The sequence below is a fragment of the Syngnathus leptorhynchus genome, chromosome 9 (assembly GCF_054491065.1).
Source record: "Syngnathus leptorhynchus isolate UIUO chromosome 9, UIUO_Slep, whole genome shotgun sequence".
NCBI classification, from domain to species: Eukaryota; Metazoa; Chordata; class Actinopteri; order Syngnathiformes; family Syngnathidae; genus Syngnathus; species Syngnathus leptorhynchus.
In genome coordinates this window covers 12,818,185-12,844,931 of record NC_141203.1, presented here as the reverse complement: position 1 = coordinate 12,844,931, position 26,747 = coordinate 12,818,185, and the positions used below count along the sequence as shown (strand labels likewise).

Below are 26,747 nucleotides of genomic sequence, written 5' to 3'. Positions count from 1 at the left end.
CAAACAGTAGGTAGAAAATGCCAAACGAAAAACAATACGAAATTGGCTGCCTTACTAAAATATGTCAAATAGACAAGGACATTTGTCAAATTTGTAAAATAAAATGTAAAAAAAGTATATATTTTTAATTGTTGTATTGTTTTTTTTGTATTGTAAAAAAATATTTACGAAAATGTAAAATAAAGTATAATTTTTTAATTGTTGTATTGTTTTTTTGTATTGTAAATACAATACCTAAAAAAATTGCCAAAATCAAACATGGATTCTTATTTATTTTAGATGTGGGGGGGGGGGGCACTCAATGTTTTGTTTTTTCAGACCTGTGATGAAAAAGCTTCTATTCTGTTTTGCCATTTGAGCGAGTGATAACGCCGCCACGCTTGTATCTCAAGGGGACGCCGTTCACGCTGACCGGTCGTTGATCGCGATTCTCCTGTGTGGCTTTTATTCAATTTTGAGCTTCATTGACCTTCAAGATGGGAACATCATCAAGCAAGTCAACACAAAGGCTGCCAGTGTTTTTACAAGTTGATTGAGAAAGAAACATTCAATTATTCCTTGCTAATTGCTTCGTGCGGAGGGGGAAACATTCCAGTGCTTTACGACTTGCTTAACTTCAGCTATAAGAATCGTCGCATTGTTTTCTTTGTTAGGCAACACGGTGTCTGATTATTCTGAATTCACATCTCGGTATTCATCAAAAACAGCATTTGGCTCTTTTTGCAATTATAGAGTGCAACTCTTGCAGACAGAAAGCAGTGGGTGGCTGCAAAGTCGGTTGTTGAAATGCCAAATAACAACCTCATGGGTGATATTATTTTAAGACGCCAGTAAAAAAAAAGTGTTTTGGAGATGGCACTGATAGCAGACCGTATGTTTGTTCGAGAACACCGAAGCTTTTCCAAGAAGCTCGCTCAGTACGATTGCCCAAGGAAAAAAAAAAGTGCAAAACTTCGAATGTATAGCTTGCCGGTAGTTGGCTTAAGCTAAAAACATTGATTTATTTAATTCATTTATTTAATATCAGTCTCATCAGAAATCCGATGTTGGCCTGGTGGATCAAAGATTTTTTTTTCGAGGTGGCATCGCCCCGCCCTTGCTTGTGAGCCTTTTGCTGCTTACTCTCTAAGTAAGCATTATCTATTCTCTTTGTCGATGCAAACTCAGCGATGCAGCTCTTCTACCGTCACATTTGTGCTGTGTAATTTGAGCATCAAGCAGATGACTCCAACACCACCCCAGCTCAAAACGTTCGCTCACTATGACGTAACCGGCAAGTGTGAAAATACCGTGTTCCTCTCAGTGCCTCCGTTCTGACGTGGATAATTTTGAGACAGCCTGTTTGTTTCCGAGTGACCAAATCCACTCACGCTAATAATAAGACAAGTCAACAATCATGATAAAGGTGTGAAATAGGTCACGCTCCCCAAAAATCCAGACGACTGACTTACTCAACAATTCATTATGTTTTTATGTGTTAAAAAACTCATCACGCCTTTGTTTTAAATAATAACTCGGCTGCGACAAAGAGCTCACTTCATAGGTTTAATAGATAGCAAAGTGCAATGTGTCGCATTTGATGTCAAATCACACAAACGCTTTAGCAGACATGACATGCAATTACTACTCGAACGGAATACTCCAGTGTTTGTGTGATGTCGTGGCAACTCGCGAGATCCCCGACTCAGATCACGATTCGCTTAATACGGCAGCGAAAAGCACAAACATGCATATTTAATGAATTTCAGTCAACATTCAAAGACTCTCCACGAATAATTTGTACAAAATGCATGAGACGCTATCAGCGTGTAACCTTGGCGGCATATTTCTGGAGTAAACAGAAGGGCTGCACCTCAGTGGGAAGGTAACGTTACATTATGCAAAAGGGCCCTGCCCTTCAGCTTAATAACAAGGTTCGACGCTACATTAATGTCCAAAGCGCCGTCCGATCGCTGCCAATTCCCATGGCAACCGGCCACATTTGCGATACTTTCAGTATGGGAGTTCCCAGATAAAATACCCGCCAGGATGTTTATAGGCTGCTTGAAATACATGAGTGATATTGCGGATACTTCATAGGACTTTGCATTTTGTCCCTGCAAGCTATACCCGTAAAATAGCTTTCAATTGTGAAAATGATACATACTCCACTGAGGTAAAATGGCCCAATGTAAAGGTACACAATGGAAAATTGCGCTCATGTTTTGACAGTAAGATGATAACATCATCGTGGCTATTCCTTTTTATTGAGGAGGCTTCAAGACAGACATTTTCCTCTATAGACCAAAGCGGGTCACCATAATGTAGTGGTTCGATAATAACGGGCTCCACGAGAACCGAAATGCAAAAGAACGATGCAACACCAGGGATACTAACACAGAAGTGAACGAGTCATGCGGCAGAATCACTTGCAGACGAGGAGAATTAAGATAGCTTGACACCGTTTGGAAAAAGCTATAAAGAGCCACGGCAAGAAAAGCCAATAACCCCAAGATGAGACCGACGAGACGAGAGCAGGCTGACCAAAGATGCCCTTAAGAAAGTTTAGCAAATAATAAGTATAGGTTGTGGTATGGAACATCGAGTCGAGAAGTCCAAGGTCAGGGTGGCCTTTAAAGGCGGCTGATATTGACCAAGCCCAGGTCATGCCGGACCTCCAAATTGAAAAAAAAAAATGGAATTAAAAGTCTGTGAAAGACAAAGTTATAAAAAACTGGACTGTTCTGCGTTTGGTTTGTCGCAAGTGTCATAATTGCCGATCATTTCTGTTCCTGGCGTTTTAAAAACTGATGGGTGTGTCCAATCAGTAGATCCGCTTGTTCGCCGTGGTAAGACTTTTAAGTGTCCATTTGTCTCCCATCACCTCTCGTTCCAGGCTCTAACTCTTAGAAAAGACACCGAATCGTCTCCTCTGGAAAAACCCATGACGATTGCGAATAGCCGTGAAACAATGCTCCTCTGACCGACCTCGTATTTGAAGTCAGCCGTTGACCCCTTTTATTATCTTTACCTCTGGCATTGACAATTCAGAGGATTTAGTGGTAGAAATGTCCAGAAGATTGACAAAGCTCCACACAGCAGCATTTCTGACATGAGCCAAAAGTCTATCAAATCCTTCCCCAGAGGATTTATGAAGGATTTTGTTCCTAAGACACTGTGTGCTAACGTGCAGAATAAATACAAGAATGGGCTGAGAGACACGGAAGCTTTCATGGAAATACAAACAGAGAAGCCATCATCTGAATGGCATCTGTGCTGCCTTTCACTTTCCCCAAACCGCCTTGGCATTTGGAATTCCTTGTTGACGCTTTCGCATCAGCGCATCGGATGCTCAGCTGCCCCCAGCCAAAAAAAAAGAAAGGTTTGACACTGCACTCTTCGCACCGGCTTGGGAGAATTGCCATTTTACCGGGGTTTCTTTTGCAATTCCTGGAGGCTTTTTTTTTCCCCCTTGGAGAAAGTGTCAGTGGCCAGTCCCAGGAGGCCAAAGAGCTATCTCCACTTGTTCACTGGTTCTTCCAATCCTCCCTTCTCTCCTTCCCGCAGGCTCCAAAGATGCCAGCGATTATGTCTTTATGACCGAGAAAGGAAAAAGATCATCAATGACCAGCGAACTCATTAATTCACAGTAAAATTGAAGCATTCAAGATATTTCAATGACTATCTTAGTTTCTCACTTCTTATCATAAACACGCTCATGATTGCTCATTGTTCCATAATGCAGCAGCCCACCTTTGAAAAAAATATATTCCAGTCGTGCCTTCCGTTTGCTAGGCAAAGCTGATCTAATTCTCCTTTCTATCAATCCATAATCCATGTTAATGAGCTATGCACCATTCTTGAATGAACACGCAAGGTGTCTTTTCTCCCGGCATTGTGAATATAACAGAGGCTGCAATAATCGATGTGATGATGAATGGCCTTCCGGAGGGAGATGAAATGATTTGTCCCTAAGCAACCGCACAGAGCGAGGTGGCGTCATATTTCTCGTGAGGGTGGCGGATATGCACTCGACAGGGACGCTCGCAGTAAATGTGATACTTCAGGTTGTATTTAAATTTTATTCAAATCAAAGAATATGAGGGGAGAAATAGTAGATTGAAGCTATAAATAGCCAGGGTCAGTCAGTTTGACCGAGAGAATTTAAGAGAGCTGGCAAATCTATGGATGGCATCCACAATTTCAAAAACGATAGAGTCGCAATTAGAAAAGCCCCTCCGACAATGTTTGTAATTCATTCCGCCTGCAAAGGGAAGGATAATCGTTGGTATTCATACTAACGCTGCATTATCACAGCAGTCAGCGAGGCATAAACGCCCTTCGCGAGCCTCTCCTCGATTGTGTTCAAGCATTCGAGAATGTCCAAGTGGCTGCGAACATGATAAACAGCCGCTGACTCTAATTACATAACGTTGACATCAACGGAGCGCTTTGGTTCAATTTCTGTCAAAAGCGTTTCTACCGTCGCCTTCTCCATTAGGCGACCTCCGCTCAAGGGAATTCACAATGCGTGGTCAAGTTCTGCTGAATAAGAAAAAGATAAACCAAATAAAAATGAACTTTGATAATCCATCAGAGTGCGTAAATAATAGTCTCCCAGTACATAAATCGTAAACTAACCAAGATATACGCTACACGCCCGCATTTTGATTCCAACACGGATTTACGGCATTGAAAACACAGCAATAAAATGAGTATAATTGAAACATATGGCAAACATTAAAATACATCGGAAAGCCAACCGTTTGTTAAGTGTGTTATACAGATCGTTTGCAAGTATTTTAGTAGCGCAGACTAAGTGCGTGTTTGGCACAGCTTCTCGATTTTGATCACATTAATGGATTAGGAGCCGGCCGGCGGTGCAAACTTATCATATGCTTCTCTAAGAGGCTTACGCTTGGTTTATGGAGCCAATTCAGGGCTAGAGGAGCAGAGAAAACACCAGCATCCGCATCAGCCACTGTATGTGGAGCAACGGTATTTCATGCTTGACTCCACACGCCACACTATTAAAAGTTGCCCATCCGCGCCTTATTTGTGGACGGTGGTCGTCTTCAAACCGAATTAGAGTGTTGGAAAATATCTCTAAACTGGGAAATGGAAGTATTAAAAGGTTTTCAGGAAGGCGCCACCTTTCTTGGGCTAAAAGAATCCTGATTGCGGTTGGCGTGCTAGCATGCTAGCATGGGTACGGACAGAGATTCAATGACTTCAGGCTATGATCATCATTGGGTGATGGTAAAGTCAATGTGACAAATGAGACCCTTCAAAATGATCTTTGAAATTGTTGGAGTGTGTGTGTGTGAGAAAATCAACAATAGACACTCTTCACTCATTCAGTGCCATTGACGGTTATAGACGTCAAAGATATCAACTGGGTTGGTATTGAATGAGTTAATGACTGACGGAAGAGTGAGCGGTGCGGGAAAAACAAAACAGGGCTCGGATGGAATGATTGACTTACAAGTCACGTCAGATTCATCGGAGTCATCGGGACAGTCGGGCTCGCCGTCGCAGAGCCAGGCCTCGGGGACGCAGCGTTCTTGATCGTGACAGTGAAACTCGCCAACGTCGCACAAGATGGCCTCTGGATGGGTGAAGGGGAGGGTGAAAGGAAAAGAATGACGTATGAGATGATAAAGTGGGTCAGATGTTTTGAGCACAACGTGAGTTCATGAGGATGATTGGGAGCCCATCGACCTGGCCTGTAACCGCTTGTGGCAAGGTGACATCAGCAATCTCAGCGCTTATTATTCAAAGAGTTTGATGTTTGATTGTGGCCATAGTGGTCCAAAATGCTCATAAAAGGCTCTGTCCTTGACTTGGCGAAACGATTACGAGGCGGTTTGCAAAATTGCTTTTGTTGCTCCGTCTTGTTGTCGTCGTGCTTCGATTTGACGGAGGGATGGCGACTTAAGAGTCATAGTAGTCTTTCATTATGGCATGTATCCATCAAAGTGTTGACATGTTTGCTGCCGGTAGATGTCAAGAGATTCATCTTGATCAACGACACACTTTGAAAGGAGGAAAAAACAAAGTGGAACACATCATCCTCAAGTTCCAGACACCATTTGATTTTGGCTCCAAATGCTTTTGCTTTTTCGTACATTTAGCTCACTCTGGCAGAGTGGCTTCTCAGAGGGAGTGACAATTCCACACGCTATCGGCCCCCTGCAGCAAATTCACTACCAGAACTGCAGAGGTCAAACGGCTCATTCATTCCGGAACTCCTTTTTTTCCTGGTGATGCAATGCATGTGAAATTTTGCCAATCATTTCATGTTTGACACAAAGGCATTTTTAATCCCATTTTTAAAAAAATTTGACGAATTTAAATCAAGAAGGAAATCATGAACAAATGCGTCTTTAAGTCAGAATATCTGCTATGGTAAACTACTTTGTATGCGTGTGACTGGACTAGTGTAAAATTACAGACTCTGTACAAAATGAGCATCTTAAGTGCCATACTGTCACCATGGATACAAAACGGAATACACAATACGGTGACATAAATGATAGTCATTTTACGAGTAAATTTTGTGTCCGACATATGTAATGAGTCTTGACGGCGTCACTTGGAAACAATGAACATCTGCAGCGCCTAATGAAAGCACTGCACGCATCTCTCTCGGCGTGTCACCTCCATTATTTAGCGCTCAAAACTTTCATTGTTTGACTTCAAAGGAATGTCTGCCATACCTTTAAAGCCCAAATGATTACCATTGGGCTGTGACAACAGGGCCATTTTCTCATTGGGTGATAGAAACCTTGAGCCATTGCAGCCCTCTTACCTATTGATGTTTTATTTCTTTTCAAGCCACTTCACCTTGAAAGCGACTGGGCCAAATATATGTCTACAAAATGACCTCTTATTCCATTTTATCTTTTTTTTTTTTTCTCCAGACAGCCTCTCTTGGACAGGTGCGGTTGAGAAGAAAAAAAAAGCAGTCCGTCACCCTGCATCATTCTATTTGAAGGAATAAAACAAGAAAATAAAGGCACGTCATTTATATTCAGGTAGCTGAAGGAAAATAATATCGGAGCGAGGGAAGAGCTGAACGAAACAAAAGAACGAAAGAAAAACAATCCAAACGGGTTGAATTTCCATAAGAGTGTGGCACTGGGCCCGGCCGGCACATTATCATGAGCTGCGTTGCTGTCACCCGACAGCCGCCACTGGCACAGCATCCAGGCTCATTAAAGTCACGCGGCTTTTCAAGTGTGCCGGATATTCGCAGGAACAAAGGAGGCGGACAAATAGAAAAGGTTGCCGTACTCCCAAGAAGCTTTACTAGCCAAGCAGCAGCGGCAGCGCATATTTTTCTTTGTTTATGTTTTGACTTGAGGTAAGGCAGAGTGGCATCCCAATTGCTACCAAAGTCGAGGACAGCGCTGCACTTCGACTAAGGGCTATCATGGCTAAACGCTTCGCTGCATAAGGGGGGAAAAAAAAAGTACATATATACCGTAGCATACTAAATCTTCAAACCCATACGATTACCGACGAAATTTTGGATGATTGCGTCACTGGTAATTCTATTACAAAATATATTGATGATAAATAGCATAGTAGCACTGTCTCTTCTCTAATTCACCGAATACGTTCATCCCATCTCATGCACTGAGATTAGTGACAGTGTCAATGTGGAATCCAGCCTAGGTACTGGTCATATGCATAATGGATGAGCTCCAGACCGCCAGCCAACCTAAGCAGGCTATTAAGCGTAACAACAGTATAACGCAGTCTCGGCGTGAGCCTTCAGATTGTTAATCCAGCAAAAAAAATCAAGTGAGGTGTGATGTATCCTGAATATTTGAATATGCCATATTTATTACAAACGTATTTCTGGATGTGGTATTTAGCTCAAATGCCATTCCAGTCAAGTCTGATAAGAATATTACGAGTGGAAGGAGTAACGTGACTCTGCTTACTGATGAACAATTTTCAGACGTCACGGTCCTAGCGGCTGCACGGTGCTCGTGTTACAGAAAACATTAATCAGCGTCGAAAGTTGAGGGTTTAAGGAAGTAGAATTCAACTTGTTCTGGGGAGGGGCAGCTCATTCCAAACTTTATCCAATGGCAGAACATTCCATGAAACTGGTAGTCAGGGTTAACATCCCCAATTATGGTAGGGTGTGCATACTTGTGCAACCACGTACCTCAAGTTGTTTATTTTAAACGACATACAGGTTAAATCTTGGTCTTGTTCTTTTTTTTTTTCCCATCACGAACTTATATTGCCCAAATCAGAACAGAATCAGATGCTAAATTCCCTCCACCACAGACTGTTCATAAGCATTACAAGAAGCACGCCAAATCAATGTATTATTAAAAACGAGGACAGTGCTGTAGCCTATAAATGTTTCAGAGGACAACGCAGACACAGCCAGCAGCTCTTTGACATTAATCCCCAAACATTCAAATGAATTGTTCATGCATATAATTCATGCTTCACATGTAAGTCTTGTGAGGTTCCTACGGAAAACGCACATTTTCACCCTTCCTATGATTTTTGGCTTGACCTTTACATCGTGATAATAGGGTTCTGAAGGCTGAAGTCAATGAAGACTTCACAGAAGGACCAAAACACATTTTATTTAATTGCACACTTGGAAGCAGCACTTATAATCTTTTTTTTTTTTTTTGTCAGGTTGTCAACATGTTTACAGCATGACAAAGCTTGTTGTGATTGATGCCAAGTTGCCAACTCGTCAGCGCAAAATGTCTCCCAACAAACCTGACAGCATGAATCTAGGAGTTCACCGTAAAAAGTATATTAGCCGCTCGAGTGCAGTTCTCTTAAAAATAGGACTCATTTAAAGTATTGGAAGCTGCAAGTACCTGCGAACAGCACTTCTTGAAATGCATGTTGTCTGAGATAATCCATAAGAGTTGTGAAAAAAAACATGACATCACCTCAAACGTGTTGACAGACGTACGCACGTTATCAGTATAGGTGCAATGTAACAAAATGTTATCCTACAAGGTGAGACTTAAATAATGAAGCGTCTTGAAATCATGTCTAAGAACGCCAATCGAGAGTAAATAAATGGTCAAGTGATTGAATAAAGTGGAATACATCTCTGTACGTGATCGGACCGATGACACATCCTTACACACAAAAGAAAACTGAAACCATGTTTATTGACAGCTCTCAGTCAAAGATTAGTGTTGATAAGTTTAGATTTGATAAGTCGGTTCAGCGAAATGCTAACAAACAATGCAAAACCTGGAAGTCCAAGGCATTTTGATTTGATTTCAAATGGAAAAAAATCATTTGAGATGCAAGATCCATTTCCTGGAAGCAAGCCTGACAAGATTAAATCGTCAGTAGTAAAGCTACAGATAACCCGGCTGTGCTTATTAAAGATCATGACACACGGCTGCGTGTACAGTAAACAACAGGCAATCGTTGCGGCGTTAAAAATCAATGGAAATGTCAGAGGATATAAAGATGGGCTTCTGAATTTTGATGAATCCAAGTGCCGCCTGCGTACAACGGAAACGCTGGCACTAAGAAAACACAATCAAAAGCCACCCACTGGTATAGATCAGTTTGTCACAGTGTGCCTTGCAGTTATAAATCGTGCTGGTTGTTTTAACCACAGCTGTGTCTGCTCTATACTGTAAATTGTGTGACATCATAGCTGCAGAACCAACCGTACAATAAATCCAAGAAGAAAAGAACCATGCCACAGTGCCGGCCGGGGCTGCTTACTGACATTTCCCATAAACAAGGGAAATAAATGAATTTGAATTTCTTGTAGAGGAACTGTTATTTTGGCACTCTCGTGATGGTTAAAAAAAAAAAAAATAATCGAAAATACACACCGAACAAAGGCGTCAGTGGATATGGGCTGTAAAAAAAATAATCTGTTTCAAGCACATTGCTCAGTGAGATCGTGTCAGAAAAATATTTAATTGCACATAGAATGCACATTTATCTAATAAACTCTGCTCTTGTGTGAAGATAATAAAAAAAAAGGTCTTTAAATCAACGGGTGGAAGAGCGAGCCCAGGCCAACTGAAGTGTATGTAATGTTTCACATTTGTGTCATTTATGTACCGTATTTTTCTGACGATAAGGCTCGCTGGATTAGGTGGCGTCTCAATGAACACTATTTTGGGGAATTTGAGGGAAATATATCCGACCAGCAAATGACTCCATTTTGGAGAAAAAACAAACAAAGATTTGAAGTGCTCAAAAATACGCTATTGTTTATTTCTGTTTTGTCCGGTGTTGTTTTTTACTACATGCGATTTGGCCGTCTGTGCATGCAGGTCGTTTCATGAAACACAGCAAAATGGGATTTGTGCACGGAAAGCGACGGGATATTGACATTCAATTGGATTTGGATCTGCAATGTAAATCCAGCCTTAAATTAATCAGTGGCACGCAAACACGACAAGACGTGTCCTCCCCAGCGGCGTGCACTGCTTACGACCTGCTCGAAGGAACAGAATGAAACCATATTTCCAATGTGTAAGAAAGCAACTACATGGATATACAAACTGAGAGCCACATAGTAAATGAAATCCAACAATATTATACCATGCTTATGTATTTACTGGAGGCTACAAAAGGTGTCCTCGAAATGAATGCAATCTTTCCGCCGTGTGGCGAGGACACATTCTCACAATTTACAGTGAATGATTGATAAGTTGTTTTGTCAAGGTAAAATTGATTTGGTGTTGGAAATTCATTCCGTCTGTTTTATTTAGAGTAGCTTTGCCAGGCGAGTCATTTTGACCCAGAGGACACGAATATTCCAAATGTTTTATTCAACAGCAAAAATGTTGCTTTAGAGACCAAATGACTCAGTCAGCAAGATTTTCTTTCCCCGGTTGTCTTTATGCTTGCGTATTAAGCGTTATACAACATAATCAAAAGAATGCTACATCTTCATTGAAGCCATCGAGTCAATGAATAATTTATAATAACAAATGTACGCCTCTCGCTGAGCCCAGAATTTGTACAGTAATCACTTTGTCAAGGTGGCATCATTTCTTGCCACAGCTCCACCCCCGGTAGTCGTTCAACATCGATAACGTCACACGAGGTCTGGCCAGCTCAGACTGTGAGGAGCGGGGTGAACAGGCCAGATTCGGACTGGCGATAGCCAGTTGGTTGGAGCCAAATACGTTGACAATCAATCGTAAGGGCCATCCGAGGGAAACTGACTACAAAAATGAATTTGATACCCCTGCCCATTGGTACCTAATAGCCCACAGACCGGAGTTTGGTGGCCCCTGTCCAAGACTGGCTTCCGATCCAGTACACTAGGTCAGCTGGGCAAATTCTTTTTTGCGACTGTCGCTATTAAATAAGACAATTTTGTGTTTGCTTTTTTTTTTTTTTTTTATCCATTCAAATCTAGACAAATAAGTTATTTGTCCCGGCTAATATTCTACGCTGAGGTTAACAGCTCTATGCTGTGTTTCTCTCAAGATTTTTTTTGTTATGACTGAGCTGTTCCCTGAAAAGATTGTAGCAGCCATGTGTGAATTTCATTTGCATGACAATGCGTCATTATGGCGTTGATGATAAGCCATTCATCCTCGAATCTTCCGGGCACCCAGATTTTTTTTTCCCCCTGCCCTGTCCAAGGTCACCTAATAACTGTGTTCCTCTATCTTAACCAGCAGCAGTCTGAGGGATTTATACTCCACTCCATGTCGTGATTACCAATCAGGTGGAGTAATAGCTGCTTAAGCAGACAGGGCTTCCGCCGTCACCGAGGGGTGAAGTGTCTGTCAAGGTTGCCAGTGAGTTTGTCCAAGGCACGCCGATTCTCCGCGGGGCATGTCAGCGCCTCGGCCGTAGCCTCCAGATTAAACCGCATTATCGGAGGTGAGGCGAGCCAGAGCTGTTATGGGGAGGGATCGCATCCTTGCCACTTGTTATGGAGATTGAAGTACAAACAATTTTTAGATAGACCTAACCCAGAGTTATGCATACAGCCATGCAATTCACTTCAGTCAGCTAGCTTAATGCTATACAACGAGGCGCTTTAAAATCTTTTAAGCAACGGCCTGAAAACAAACGTACACTAACAACGTAACAGTACACGCATTCATATATTCAATCGAATAAGAATTGCGACTGCAGCATAACTACAAAAAAAACAAATCGAAGGGATTTAGCATAGGAAGGAATGTAAGGCGATGGCAAGGAGGCCTTCTGGAAACTGTATCATAATCGTACGGATTGAGCGATTGCAAAGATAAGAACAATGTTATTTCTGATAAAAGGTCAGCAAATGGCATCTTGGCTCAATTGTCTCGCTCTAATCAAGCAGCCGCCACTGCTAATGTGACATTTGTGTCGCAATGCCTGCCTGCCTGCCACCTCACTATCGACGCACGCGATTAAGATAGACTTGCCCTTTATTTAAGCTTCCATTTTTAGCCAATGTCGATTGTCCCAAGTTGCAAGGTGGGGGATCATTTTCCGCAGATCTGATTAGCGTCATTCCACAGTCAATCAACAAAAGTATTGAGACACCCTCAGAAATCTTTTGGCTACTACAACAGCGTCAAGCCACAAGCTTTTTAAAGCTCTGCTTCAGCACTATAAAAATGATTTCCATTCTATTTTTAACTCTTTTTTTTTTCCTTTTAATGTTTTGCTTGAATGCCTCTGTAGTGCCTGAATGAGTATTTGAAAAAAGCTGTTTTTCTTAGCTCACCAGAAAGGTTGTTGTTTTTTTGAACAGCCTACAGGTAATAAAATGTTTGTATTTTATTTATTTATTTATTTATTTATTTGCAATGCCTGAAGGTTAGACAGATTCACATCATATCAGAGATTGTGGATTAGACTGTCAATCAACATTTCTGCCAGCGAGGTTAATGATGTGACTTCTATTGATCCGGAGAGCTGTGCAGAACACAGATATGCTCTTTGGAGCAATCTACTTTTACAAATATCTCAACATTTTCCTCCTTAGTCTTTGGATCATTTTTTTTTAATATTCTGGAGACTTTGATGTCACATTGCCTGATGGATTGAATTGAATTTCACGTTGGCTAAGGTGCAGACTGCAGAGACGTCTGCACATCCGGTGTGGGATTATCAATTTCCATTGTGCGTCTGAGTGGTGAGGAAAGGTTTATGCAAGAATAATGTATTCCTCCCACTACCTGACAAAGCACCCTCCCGCGTCAACCCAATAAGAACCTCAAAAACGATAAGACACTTGAAAAATAGGTGAAAACCTTTCGTAACCTGTCGTATACATCCAAAAATATGCATATGAAAAATAACAATCTGGTCAGTATGTATTGATGCTCATCCCTCTGTATTTGTTCATTCATTTTAGCAAGTATAATTGACACAATGTTATTTACTTTAATAATATGCATTATGCATTGTTTTTTTAATTTGAATTGTTCGCCACTAAAACTGAAAGCGGATTGCGTCAAAGCATTTCCGTGCCCTCCGAGAGAGATCAGAAATGTGAATAAATACTCGCCATTAAAATGCAGAACTGAAGTGTTGTTTTTCATTCACCAAACTGTGTCATTTATTCCAAGAAAATTGTGAATGCAACATCTTGCACTCAAATCAAATCTTTTCTGCCCTCGCATCTAATTATCATTACGGCGGCACATGATAACCTGCGAACCCGAGCGGGCACGATGTAAATACATCTGCGAGCAAATAATTCAAATAGCAGTGTTTTACAAACCAACACACATCAGTCATGTATTAAAATGCAAATGCGCACGTGGACGCATAGTGCATACATTTATGAGGTGCCGCGGGTCCCAAGACTAATGAACGAAAGGAAATGAAAAACAACACATGATTCTTGTTTAACAAATTCCAGAACAGCTTGTTTTTCCCAACATCTTGTCCTCAAGCAAATTTTAGCCAGACTGCCTCAATTATATCTGCAATTATAGAATATATTTACCTCTGAGAAACTATGGGTCATTTTATCCCGCTGATATCTGCCGGACTTTAGACTTTATCATTTTTAAAATTACAAAGACCGAAATAACAGTTTTAACCTTGTCAGTTTATTTATTTATTTATTTATTTATTTATTTATTTATGTGGATGAGTGGGGGTTTTATGGTTCGTCTTTGGTTGGTAACCCTAACCCTATTTAACTATGTTAAGGAATGTTTTAATCATTATTAACCACATATTACCTTTGGTAATATGATAGCATGACGGAAGAAATACGTCTCAAAAGTATTCTCATGAACAAGGTCATATTTTTCATCCAATTATTTTTTGCTATGCTGTAAACAATATTTCTCAGATGTCTAATTAAAAAATAACAAAAATAAAACAAAGAATTCTGCATATTTTAAACCCGTGCTTGTTTTATAAACTGTTTGGGGAAATAGCTACAATGCTTCATTTGTAAGTCCTCTATTTAGGGTCACTTGTAATTATTTGTTTGTGTCGGACGTGTTTTTTTTTTTTTTTAAAATGCACGTTCTCACTATTAATCTTAGCATTGAATAAATGAAAACAAAACGCAGTGGAGGTCCGCAAACAAATCACCCGTATTGACATTTCACCACAACCTGGGATTATTTATTAAGTAAACAAGACTATGCAAATGTACAACTGCAGCATGGAGGGCAATCTAAAGGAACATGAGCGATGCAGGAGAAAAGAAAACTTTTTCACCTTCATTTCCCGTATGCATCAGACACAAGCTGAAAAGTTCCCCGTTCTATCACAGCGGCTTGTCTTTCAGTGGGGGGTGGGGGGGGGGTGACTATTTGAAAGCAGATGTCAGACTTCCTCTTTAGCAACGCTTGACAGGAATTAAAGGATGAAGACATGAAATGAATTAAGAGAATGGAAACATCAGAGCAAACAGCGCACCGGCATCAATCTTTGGCGGATGAAATAGATTTGCTGTATCGGACGGCACTGTAAGCGTTTATGACTCAAATCCATTAGAGGAGTCGATTGGGTCAGCCTCCTTGGGCCATGAAAGTGAGTCAACAGAGGGAGGATCAGATCTTCGTTATTGCCTGATTAAAATCAATTTGCTGTGTCTGACACGCAAGGTGGAAAGCCAAAATGAGATACGGGAGGTGGTTGCACGCTAAACCGCCTGGATTATAAACATATGGCAAGAATAAATCCAAAGGTCATCTGATGTGGCCTGTCGTGCAAAACCATCAGGATTAAGATGAACAGGACAGGGATGATTTGAGATGGAATGCCAATGATGAAGATGACAAAATTGCATAAAATTCTTTCATGTGTATTTTAATGGGGAAAGACCTCTTTCTTCACAGAGGATAAAGAATATATAATATATATAAAGTACTGTGTCGCTGTACCATTTGCGTTCAATGCTATTTAGCTTTAAGATAGCACACGGAAAGATTTTGAAAAGAGAAAGTTGAATTCTCTGTTTAGTTTAGTTTGGCAATAAACTTCAACTGGCAGTTGTGATAAACACTTGAGCCTCCTTTGAAGTGTTATTAGTGATCTGACAAACAGCGATTTATGTCGTGCTTGCAAGTCAAAGCAAAAAAAAAACATTTCATCAAAGGCTCGTATCCCAGAAAACAAAAAAAAAGCTCCACTGTGTTTCCTCTTCGGTCTGTTCCATATTGATTAAAAAAAAAAAAAAAGTCCAGTTGATGTAAGTGCAAGCTTTTCGTTCACTTGGGAGTGCAATTGGCTGTGAAAACAACGATTGCTGCGACCAATCACCAAGAACAATGTGCAACTTGCACCATCATTAGGCACTTGACCTTTTAGGCAGTTAATTAATGAGCTTGACGGCAACTCGGGTTCACTTTAAGACACACGGCGCTTCTTCATTCCATTTAAATGATGAAAGGGGATGTAAACACCATTAAGGGGCCTTGCTTGATATCACATCAACAAAACACAAGCTCGGGATTTAAGAATCTTTTTGTGTTTTTTTTTAATGGCAGCTCACTCATTGTCTTCTCAGGCCCAAGGTATTTGTTGGCACTTAACGGCGCGCTAATGGAAGGACGTGGGTTGGAATGAGTCAAAGAAGTAAAGAAAAGATGGTGCCAGGAACGCTTGTCGTCATGGAGGACACTTCTGAGAAAGCGCTTTACGGCGGCACGGGCCAAAGCTTGTGCAGGGGAGCGGCAGTCTGTTAAAGCCCATGCGTTATGGCCGAGGCGGAGGGCTCATCTATCACTGCCAGACGTTGACTTTCTACGGAAAATTACCTGTCGATAACGGCCACACCACTTCGGAGAGGAAAAAAAACGATACGTGCGTTCTACTTTTAGGAAGAAGTTTTTTTTTTTCCAGCTGCTCTCCAACTACATTTGAAGTGATGTCAGTATTAGCATTGATTTAATTTGGAATTGTTTGGTCACCGATGTTTTCATCCAGTTCCGTTTAGCGCGACTGTTATCTTAGCGGGAGGTTATGATGTGTCGCAAAGTGGATGCATGGCTACTTGAGTTCCATTAAGAATGACAGCGATAGAACACGTATTTCATTATCGTAGAAGAAAGGGCAAACATCTCACTTTGTTGATACAGAGTTCTTCTTTCAAGTCATTTGTTTTTCATATTAGATCCAGTGATATTTAACGCAAACACGACTTTCTTGATTGAATGGTTAATACGACTTGATGTCATTGAGAATCTTATCTTAACCCTAACCCTTCTACAAAGCTCTGTTTGATCATGACCATGAATTTGCTTGAACAATCCACCTTCTCCGATCCAAGTTTCACATTTTAACCTCTGCCCACCGATTGCTCTGCCCTCAGCATTAACACAACTAGAAGGTGAAAAAAAAAAAACAAGTCCGATCTGACAGCTTGTGTTGTGCCACCTGACCTGTGTAAGATTCAGGCTGTGAACACCCGCAGTCAGTGTGCCCATCTGAAGGTGATAGACTCTGCTGGCCCGGGGTCACAATGAGTCACTAAATCCGGCACGCAGGAACTCCAGAAAGTGCAGAGGCTGGGCCGCAAGCAAGGTGACTCAAGTTCCCACTCTTCAAATGTTTTGCCACCTGGCATTGCTCTTGTCGCTATTGCCGCAATCTGAACAACAGACGCTGAATGCAATTTGGTTTTTAACCTTGGGATGAGGACTCACTTCACATTCAAATTAGTGGAATTATCAAAGCTATTTTAAGCATCAATATTATTCATCAGCTAGAACATATTAAAGGATAGTCAGTATTTTGGCCGAGCAGTTGTTGAGTGCTTCTGTAGGAAGTCGGGCAATAATCCACAACGTTAGACGTCGAAAAAAAAAAATCTATTGCAGTCTGCTTTACGACTCGCAACTAAAGCTTTTACAGACTCCATACTCTGGATTTTTACTTTCTGGCTACAGTCAAGGTTGCTCTGACCCGCTGAAAATGTGTTATGCCCACTCATGCTGGATCATGTCACTGCAATGAGCTCAGCTCTTTGTTAAAAAAAAAAAAAAAAAAAAAAAGGAATCAGTGCTATGGTCTACTACTCGTCTCACTGCAATTGTGTAAACAAGTATACTGACCAATTGCGATCACGTTTTCTTATGCCTTGGCATGAGAATGGCAGGTTTGAAAATTGCAGCCACCCTTTGGTTTACATTCAGAACGGTTTTATTTGCCATCACCGGACGTCCTTGTCTGGCTTATGTAATGCAAGCAAATATCATTTATAGCTTAGACGTTCTTGAGCATAGGTGTCAAAGTCAAGGCCCGGGGGCCAGATACGGCCCACCATATCATTTTACATGACAAATTGTGCAGCGACTTCATCTGTCATTACTAAAGTTACAAATTGTCTTCACTTAAAAAAATACAGATATTGCTGGCAATTTTTGTTAATTTGACACCCATGTAATCTTGAGGTTTGACACAAAACCCTGAGTCAAAGGCCAAAGCAAAACAAAAACAGGCAAATGATTCAAGTAAGATTTTCATATTTCCCAGCGCATTTGTTAGAGCTCCATTAGCATGAAAGGCAGGTAATCATGACAGACGTACACTGTTTATCCACACTCATTTTGTTTTTGTTTGCCACCGGGTAAATTGTCAAAGCCACCAAGGTTTGTATGTCTGCATTTTCCATTCGTGATAAAAAAGCCTTCTAAGCACGGTGAATGCCAGACAATGGCACACACTTCTTAAGAGTGACCTTTGGCGTTCTGGTAGATGCGGCCTAACATTAGAGCTCGTTCCCGAGGTTATGACTTGATATCGACATTTCGCACAATGCAAAGCTGCATTTCACTGCCTCCATACATCCCATTTGTTCCAAATGTGCAGTAGAAGCAAACCGGAGATGAAAGTGAAGCCCTGCGGTCTTAACAAGGAAATAGTAGCTTCAAGGGCAAATTAGCCCCAAGCATCCTCCAAGGGATGGATGGAAATGGAATGATAGAGGTCTCAAATTAATATATGCCGCATGTTTTGGTTAATCTCTCAGTCTGGCTCCTGTGAGAAAAATTGCAACTCCATCCACGACGTGAGCGTAATTGTTTCGGCGCCTAACGAGGAAGTCGTTTGAAAGCCAAAGGGACCGAAATTCAACGCTAATTCACTTAGGCGAGCTGTTTGGCGAGGCGGCCGACGGAACGCCGTCGCGGTGTTTGTCAAATCTCAAGACGAAATGAAGTGTTAAGACAAAAGCGCACGGCCTCGCCGGGGATTCGTCCTCATCCTCTCGGCGCAGACTTGATGAATGGTTCTAATCAAGTGGCGGCCCTCGACTGAAACGACCCCACGCAGACCGCACCTAATAACACTCTGACAACAAACAACTCCAAATGGAATATTGATGCACTCGGCATTGGTGGGGCCTCTCTTGTTTCATTGACAGCCCCTGGATCAGCTTAAGACGCCCTCATGAATTGGAACACGAAGACGCTGTTGGTTTTTTTAACTCAATGGGCTAGGGACGTTTTATGTGTTATATCAGCTGACAGCCAGGACAGTCATTTTTTTTGTCAACACCGCGTTGTTTTGTTAGTTTTCATTTTAACTCGGGTAATGGGAAACAGTTCCACACATAAATCGACTCATCCGTTGTGACATCAACATCTGGCGCATGAGTTGAAGCTCATTCTCTCTACGACTCTGGCTCACCCGTGACCCTTCAAGTTAATGGCTTAGAAGAAAACAGTAAGAAGCGCCTCGGCTGTAGCTCCTCTGGCAGAAAACGCCAAATACTCGGAGACTTTTTGACATCCGCCCTGCTCGTTTCTCTCGGCTCGCATTCGCCATCTGCCTTCCCATCTGGGCACTTTCCTGTATGCCATTGTTGCACTGTCCAATTATCTTTGGATGGGAAAAAGTAAGCAGTTGGCGGCGCTCCGTTATAGGCTGGAATTTTGTGGACCTTGTCACAAGCTATAATTTAGCCTACTTCACAAGTCCACGGTCATGTAGCGTATTTTCAGATTTGAAATCCGTTTTCGCCTTCTGTGTATATGTCAAAATGAAGTTGAACCCTACATACAGAAATTTCCCCAAATAGTCCTGTTCATTGAGACGCCTTATATTCCAGTGAGCCCTATAGTGCAGAAAATACGATAAATACGTTCAAGTCCAACACGGAGTCTCTCAAAGTATTTCACACATATTCAGCATAGGCAATGAAATTTAAGGTCGTCGTAGTTCCGTCGAAATGAGCCTTGTCGACTTTTGCATTTGAACTCCTTAGTGGAACATTTATACAAGTGTGCTCACTTCATGTTTTGGAATCATAATAAACAATTGACAACAAATGAAAACAAATTACATTGTGTTTGATTTTAATTTGTGTCATTTGCTCGTCTGAACTGTCTCCTGAAATTGCTCACGGGGAAGATTGCCAGCGCGCATAATTAGCATTCCAACAAGTCCACTCTCATGGAACCAACGGCTTACATCAAACTTGGATTATTGTTATCTCAGTCATTATAGCGCCACGCTTGTGTGCGATGATTATTGTTTGGACAGCAATGTAAAAACAACATTTTGTTTACGCAGGTAGGCTATTAATTAGCTGCAAATGATTACTGTCACCCAAAGGTTAGTTTGTCTTCAAAGACAAGAAACTAATTTTTCTGTGGCTTCATTAAAATGTGACACAGATTGAGTTCGCACTGATAAAACAAACAAACAAACAAACAAACAAACAAACAAACAAACAAAGCAACATCAGTGCAGTGACAAAATTGGCATAGCATCGTATTTTCAACTCTTAAGATTGTCTTCATATCTAAGGGTAATGATTTTTATGATGATATGTGATTTTTCTCGTCATCGTACCCGTGTCTCTTTTTTTACTTTGAACCTTGGTTTTACTTTTGTTTTAAATCTTGATTCATTTACACCTTGATAGACGTAAATGATTTGTTTTGTGACTATGTTCGTAACTCAAGGCACCTTTTTTCCAAATTTCATTTCTCCATTGACATGAATGGAGATGTCATTTTTCCGTTCCATCCTCTTGACCACTGGTTTTTTTTTTTTAACAATATATATATATATATATATATGCTTGGTTACATGCAAATTTCAAAGCACATGTATCAAAGTTTTTTTTCCCCCCTTTTGACTTATGGGTTTCCTGACCCATGGCATTGATGATTTTTTAAATAGGACCTTTGAATGTGAACAATTAATTAACTTGCTACAGTTAATCAGTTTTGCAAAACAACAATCCATTGCAGACTTATTTTACTTGCGTGACATTTGAAAATTAGTCTTTCTAATTATATGTGTCATTATGATGAGTGGCTAATGCCGAGCCCACGGTAATTGATTTCGTAATGCTGTGACTTTGCAGAAATGTTGGAGTTTTGGCCTTTTAGTGTGTTTGAAAGGCACGCTTTGTCATCAGCCATTGTTTCTTCTACCTGGATAATGTGTCTGTAATTTATTTCCGATAAATCAGCCTCGGGTCTCGGTTGACACATTAAAAATGTTCCCCACGTCAAAAGGCATTTGCACAGCCCAGCGGGTCTGAAGGAATCCGCAGAGAAGCAATCAATCCTTGCCATAAGGCTGAGCTTGGGGGAAGAGGACACGAATCCTTCTCATGTTTTTACATCAAGACTTTACAAATAAAAGGAGCACAAGAATACTCAAAGTGGCCTCAGTGTTTGTTTAGATGAATTACAGTTACTTGTCTGGAGAAAATCCTTCTGAATTATCAGTTTGAATGCATAGTGTCAATCATTTTCAGGCAGAGTCGAAACGGCGCTCCATCCATTACCGGATGCTAATATGTTTTTGTATGGAAGAGAAACATTTATCGCGCCTGCAGCCACGCCATTTACAGCTTTGAGCCACTCTCCTTTGTGCATTGGAAGGAGTCAAGAGGTTGGACCGGAGGCTGCTCTAGGAATAAATATTTCACAGGCGTTGGCTATTGTAAAGTACTTTCTATTTTTGTATAAGTACATTTCACAACATTTTTAATTTTGCATAAAATTATTGGTTGAGTCCGTATTTCTATTTTGGTCTAGGGTCGGTAATTTGCTAGCTACCTAAATGAGGCTAACGAATTCAAGGTTTGACAATTGACGATGACTTTCTCAAGATATTTTATAATACAACGTTTGGTCACGTACGGCCATTACAATGATTTACTAAACATCATTGCAGTAATCCCCCTAACACTGTCAAACCAATGTCAGTCGTAGACCAGGTGACTGCTTTTTATTGTTGCATCCATTAAACATTTTACTACGTAATCATATGAATGTGAAAATGCCCATTTGGTGCTTTGTCCCATTCAATCATGTAGACAAATGACTTTACATGACAGCATTGTGCCAAAACTCCCGTACGTTGGTTTTCGATAGCGTCCCGGTACCACGTGGACAATTTAAAACCTTAAATTAACCTAGCATGCATGTGGGAGGAGAACCACGTGATAAATCAGAGAAGGGAAAAACACAGAATTTAATTTTTGAAATATCTACACATATATGAATTGAAAATATCAATTCAACCGACCTCAGGCCTTTTATTTTCAGGTGAAAGGTATCAAATGTCCTCTAACACCGACCGACATTGTAAGGAGGGCGACTATATTAAGGCTACTTATATAGGAACTCTTACCTGCAGGAACATGAGGTAAATGTCGCCCTCGATGGCCTGAGGCTAAACTGGCTTTTATCAAGAAGCAGCGGGGGAGGAGCTGTTTGTGGTTATGGTATCTCGAATAAAAGAAATTAATAAAAATCAGTACGCTAAGAGCTCACCTTTCACACACTGCCATGCTGTCTCTAAAGTCTAGAGAAATACCACCAGCAGCAGCACCCGGCAGCCAATCAAATAGTCATGCATAATTTACCATGTCATTTGGCTCTGCAGTCAAATTGAATATGATTTGCAATTAGGTTATTTCAGCAATATCACACACGAGAGGGAGGCCTGGAATTACCGTCATGATAGACATCACAACGTTGCGACCTCAAGTGTGAGATTGCTTTTAAACTACACAAGTGCCATTTATCAGGTCATTGTAAAGGAAATTAGGAGTTGTTTGTTTATTTATGCACATATTCTGCACCTCAAACACAAATAGTTTGCTATAGGGTGCCGTAAGATGTTCGACAAGGAATTTGTGGTTAGCGTAGTCGGAAAATGCCGCCTTAATAATTGACGCCATGTTACTTGCACGACGGAAAAGTATTTCCCAGCCGGGGGCGGTATAATTCAGAAACGTATCTAATCCGACCACTCGGTCGGACTTCAAAAGTATCAAAGAGTGAAATGTCGCCTATCTGACACTTTCTACTTTCTACCTGGAAAAACTTTCCTCACGACTGCAGTACTCTAATATGCTTTCCAAGTCCGATATTTGACAGCGGGAGTGAAGTACGGGAAAGTTAATGACAAAGCTAAAAATAATCAAATCCCCTAACTTCATTGTGCAAGGCCAGCAGCAGCAGACAAGAAGCTCCGTGCCTGGAAAATGCGAGCAACCTCAGTGGGAGAGCTACGTATGCATGGCTATGAAAATTGAGGCCTGCGGGTGCAAACATTTAACAAAAGGCATGCTGAGATTCCAGCGCGCTCTATTCTTAGCGAGCTGAAGGCAGGTAGCACGCAGCTCCCTTCTTCCAATTAAAAGACAACAGAAAATTATGGAGCTGCGACAGTGGAGTTACCCACTTGGGTCAGCGCCGGCGACGGGAGCCACCCGAGTCTTCCCGTTCATCGTCACTTATTGCCACTGGCGCTGTCAGTCAAGCGCTACAATTGCTCCTTGTCATTCTTCACGTACCTGGAGCTGTGTAAGGCTTCTTGGTCTAAGTGCAGAGAAGCCAGCGTACGCGCTGATTTATAAATGACGACGTATGTCGGCGCTGTGAGCCTTGGGCTGTTTCTCTCTATTAATTGCGTTCATTCGCGGCCTAACAGCAAGGGCACTCTGAACGTCTTTGTCAATCCACGCCGGCCGTCATTTATTCGGCGCCGGTAAAGAAACCTTGCCAATTTGCTCGTAGATTGATGTTTCTACCGCCTCACGAGCAAAAGCGCACTTGTGCCTCGAGATACAAAGCGAAGGTGTACCGTGACCGAGCTCATATCTCAAAATCTACAGCCGTGACGTAACGAATCCAATCGTAATCCCGCTGAATCGAATCGCTCCGCCTAAAACCTTTAAGTGTCATACCTCGCGTCAAATCGTCTTTTATCGGAGAGACGCACAATCGTAGTAACAACATATTTCGGATCATTTGAGACCGACCCACGTGACGAGCGATGCCAGATTATTCCGCCTTGATTCCAAAAGATTTTTTTGAAAGCAAAAACCATCCTGTCAAGAAGTTGCAGTCGTTTTTTTGTATGGTGGAGAAATGAGCAGTAATGACGCAAAAGTGCCACTGCTACCACATGGCCTGCCTGCAAAAGCCTCATTTCCATTTGCAGCAGCGCAATTGTTGATCGGAACGCCTCCCCGAGGGCGAGAAGATGAAAGCCGACACACATCCCGTGTCATTCCCTTGTAAAATTCTTTAATGGATGTCGTGTGAGCAAAGCGTCGGGCCACGCCGGCCTGTCGTGGCTTGAGCAAGACGCTGGTTCATAATAAAGAGCCTAAATAATATTGCACGGAAGGTCCGATGAGCTCGACGTGATAAAAATCTGCCTTTCGCAGACACTTTCCATGAAAAACGAGGCGCTACGCACTGTTTAATGGTTGCGGCTCTCGCAGGAAATCGGCTTTATGGTTGTTCCGCACCTAAAATAACAAGCGATAAACACTGGATCATAATTTGCCGCTGTCTAGTGCCATTTAGCGGAAATTAAGTCTGATACAACTACATAAAGTCCTGCAGGGGGAATGTTGGGCTTTTTACGAAACACTGAGGACCCTCGGAATAGCTGTTCACGCTAGCACGATACTAATTATTACTTACTATTAAAGCTGCTGGTCATTGATTAATCTGTCACTCATCCAGGCTGTTTAGTAATAGCGGCTAATTAAGGTAGCAACCGGTTTTGAATGCACCAACCATATACTAATTTTGTCAGTTTTTCCACACCTTGTCAAGTTATCAGAAAAGTATTTTTTATTTTTTCCCCTTCCTTGTCTGCTTCCATCTCACCTCTGAGCATTTTGACGTGCTTGTAATTATGGAGACGTTAAGTCATTAGGCTCTACGCGGGAGACACTGAGAAGATATGTTTGGCGGAAATTATAGACTTCGTGTTTTGCAAGTTGTCATTTCGTCCATAGGACTGCTTTACCAGAAAAATAAACGTTGGCACTTCTGGATGATTTCGAGTCTTCGGTGGACCGTAGAAAGGTCAGATGGCTTAACTGCTGTCAATATGGTCCAAACTGCCAGGACCACCATCTGACCTTAATAATTTGGCCTTAAATGGCATCAAAAGTTTGGAAGATGACAAGGAAGTTCTTCTAATGTGATGTCACGGGCGCCGACGTTTCAGAAAGAAAAAAATATTCTAGTTGCTAAACCTGAATGACAACGAATAAAAGTCTTCAGTGGTGAAAGCTGCACGTTGCTTCCATGAATCTCCCGTCCCAAACCACCGGCACATTGATTCTTCTGGTAGTATACTGTCTGCTTGTCTTTATTAATATTTCATTATTCATTGTGTTTTATGTTTTCATAACCTCTGTTTCATTGTACCTGCAATAAAGTCTTTTTATTGCATTATATTTATGTTCAATCTTTATGTACAGCGCTTTGCTACAGCTGCGCTGTGCTGTGCTCTGTAAATAAAATAAGACTTTAGTGTCTCAAACATTAGTCCAGATGGACGTGCACAGTCAATCTGTGAATGGCTCATTAAATCAGATGTGTTACTTTGGGTAACTATGGCAATCATAAAGCTCGTACGTCATTCACGGTAACTTCGGAGACGTTGAGTCGGAATAACACGTAAGTGCGGGGAGAACGAACAAACTTCACGAAGGAAAGCGCAAGGCGAGATTCCAACCCAGAACCTCCAAATGTAAATCTGAGGTTCACCAAATTGATGTACTTTAAATATGTTGCAATTTATGGTTTGACTCACAAGCCAAATTTCTGAATTTGAATTTCTCCAGAGCAGTCCTGACTGAAAATGATGGAATGAATTCCACCCGCTGTAATTAAGATGCGATATGGCACAGCATAAATTTAAAAAGTTTGAATGCCGCATGAAGAAAAAGGTGAAAGGGTTCTTATTCCTGCCGGATCCATGTTTATGAGATATTCAAAATACTGCGACTCAAAGCGGGCTTTTTGCATAAGCAGGCGGCGCCGGATCGCATATGTCACCGTCGAAGCGTTTCAGCGACTCGCAGGGACGATACAAAGTTGTGTTGACAAACACTTTTTAATAAAAGCCACGATTGGGAATGTTGGATGTTTCTTTCAATGTCATTATAGCGAGAGAGTGAAGAAAAACCGAAGCGAGAACAACCTCAAGCTCATAAATCGGCGGTCCTCTGCTGTTGCAATAGCGAAATATTTCGCAACAATAAACCTTTCAAAAAAGAGCAATGCGAGGGGTGTATTTTCTACTTGAAAAACCTGCATGTTTACCAAATTGTATTTTCTCAAGCGTGTTTTGGAAACGGATGATAATGATTTATTAATGTCAAGCCTACCTGGGTTTTTTTTTTAAATGTTTTTTTTCCCCCCACACAGAAACAGTCCAACACATCTCCCGCTTTGCTAATGATCTCTGACAGACTTGACAGGACCTCTCTGCTGAGATTTCTCATAAAAACAACCACGTGAATCGATCAGCTGGGCTCCACGCCGGCCTCCAGCTGATGCATATTTTATTAGTGTGCACCAAACAAATCAGGTGCAGAACAATCTCATTTCAAAGTACTTTGGCACACCCAAATGGAAATGTTTCTCGTCAAATAACGCCGACGGTTCGCTGCCTACGAAATGCTAAACGGCTTTGATTCCGATATATGATAAAAGGTCACGCGAACGTAATTATCCTGGAAATATTGACCTTAACGTCGGCCACCCCGAGCTTCATTAAGATTTGAAATCTAAAGTCTGACACAAGAAGGGCGAGCGCATTTTCACAGAGTAATGGGATATAGACGCGGCGACCTCCAGGAGTAAATACGTCGGATTTCCCTTCGTACTCTGTTCTTCAATACCCGAGCAAAGTCACTTGAAGGTGATACCTGGGAGAATAGAATCCCGAGGCCTATTGACTCTGTACATTATTAATTCCGTTTCAAGCTTACAGCAGCGCCAGCATCATTTCACAAGCAGAGAGGAGAAATTGGAACAGTTGGGGGTGTAATACTCTGACTTCTCTTCCTGCCCCGTGTCAAT

The 26,747-nt window shown here is 41.5% G+C and overlaps 1 protein-coding gene across 2 annotated transcripts in view; it reads right to left on the bottom strand.

Annotated features, from left to right (window-relative positions):
* Window positions 1–26,747, bottom strand: part of lrp1bb (low density lipoprotein receptor-related protein 1Bb) — a 132,248-nt gene that overhangs the window by 92,051 nt on the left and 13,450 nt on the right. For both annotated transcript variants that reach the window (XM_085920507.1, XM_085920506.1), the window contains exon 2: window positions 5,465–5,587. In XM_085920507.1, the coding sequence (XP_085776633.1) occupies window positions 5,465–5,587 (123 nt within the window). The remainder of the gene's footprint in view (window positions 1–5,464; window positions 5,588–26,747) is intronic.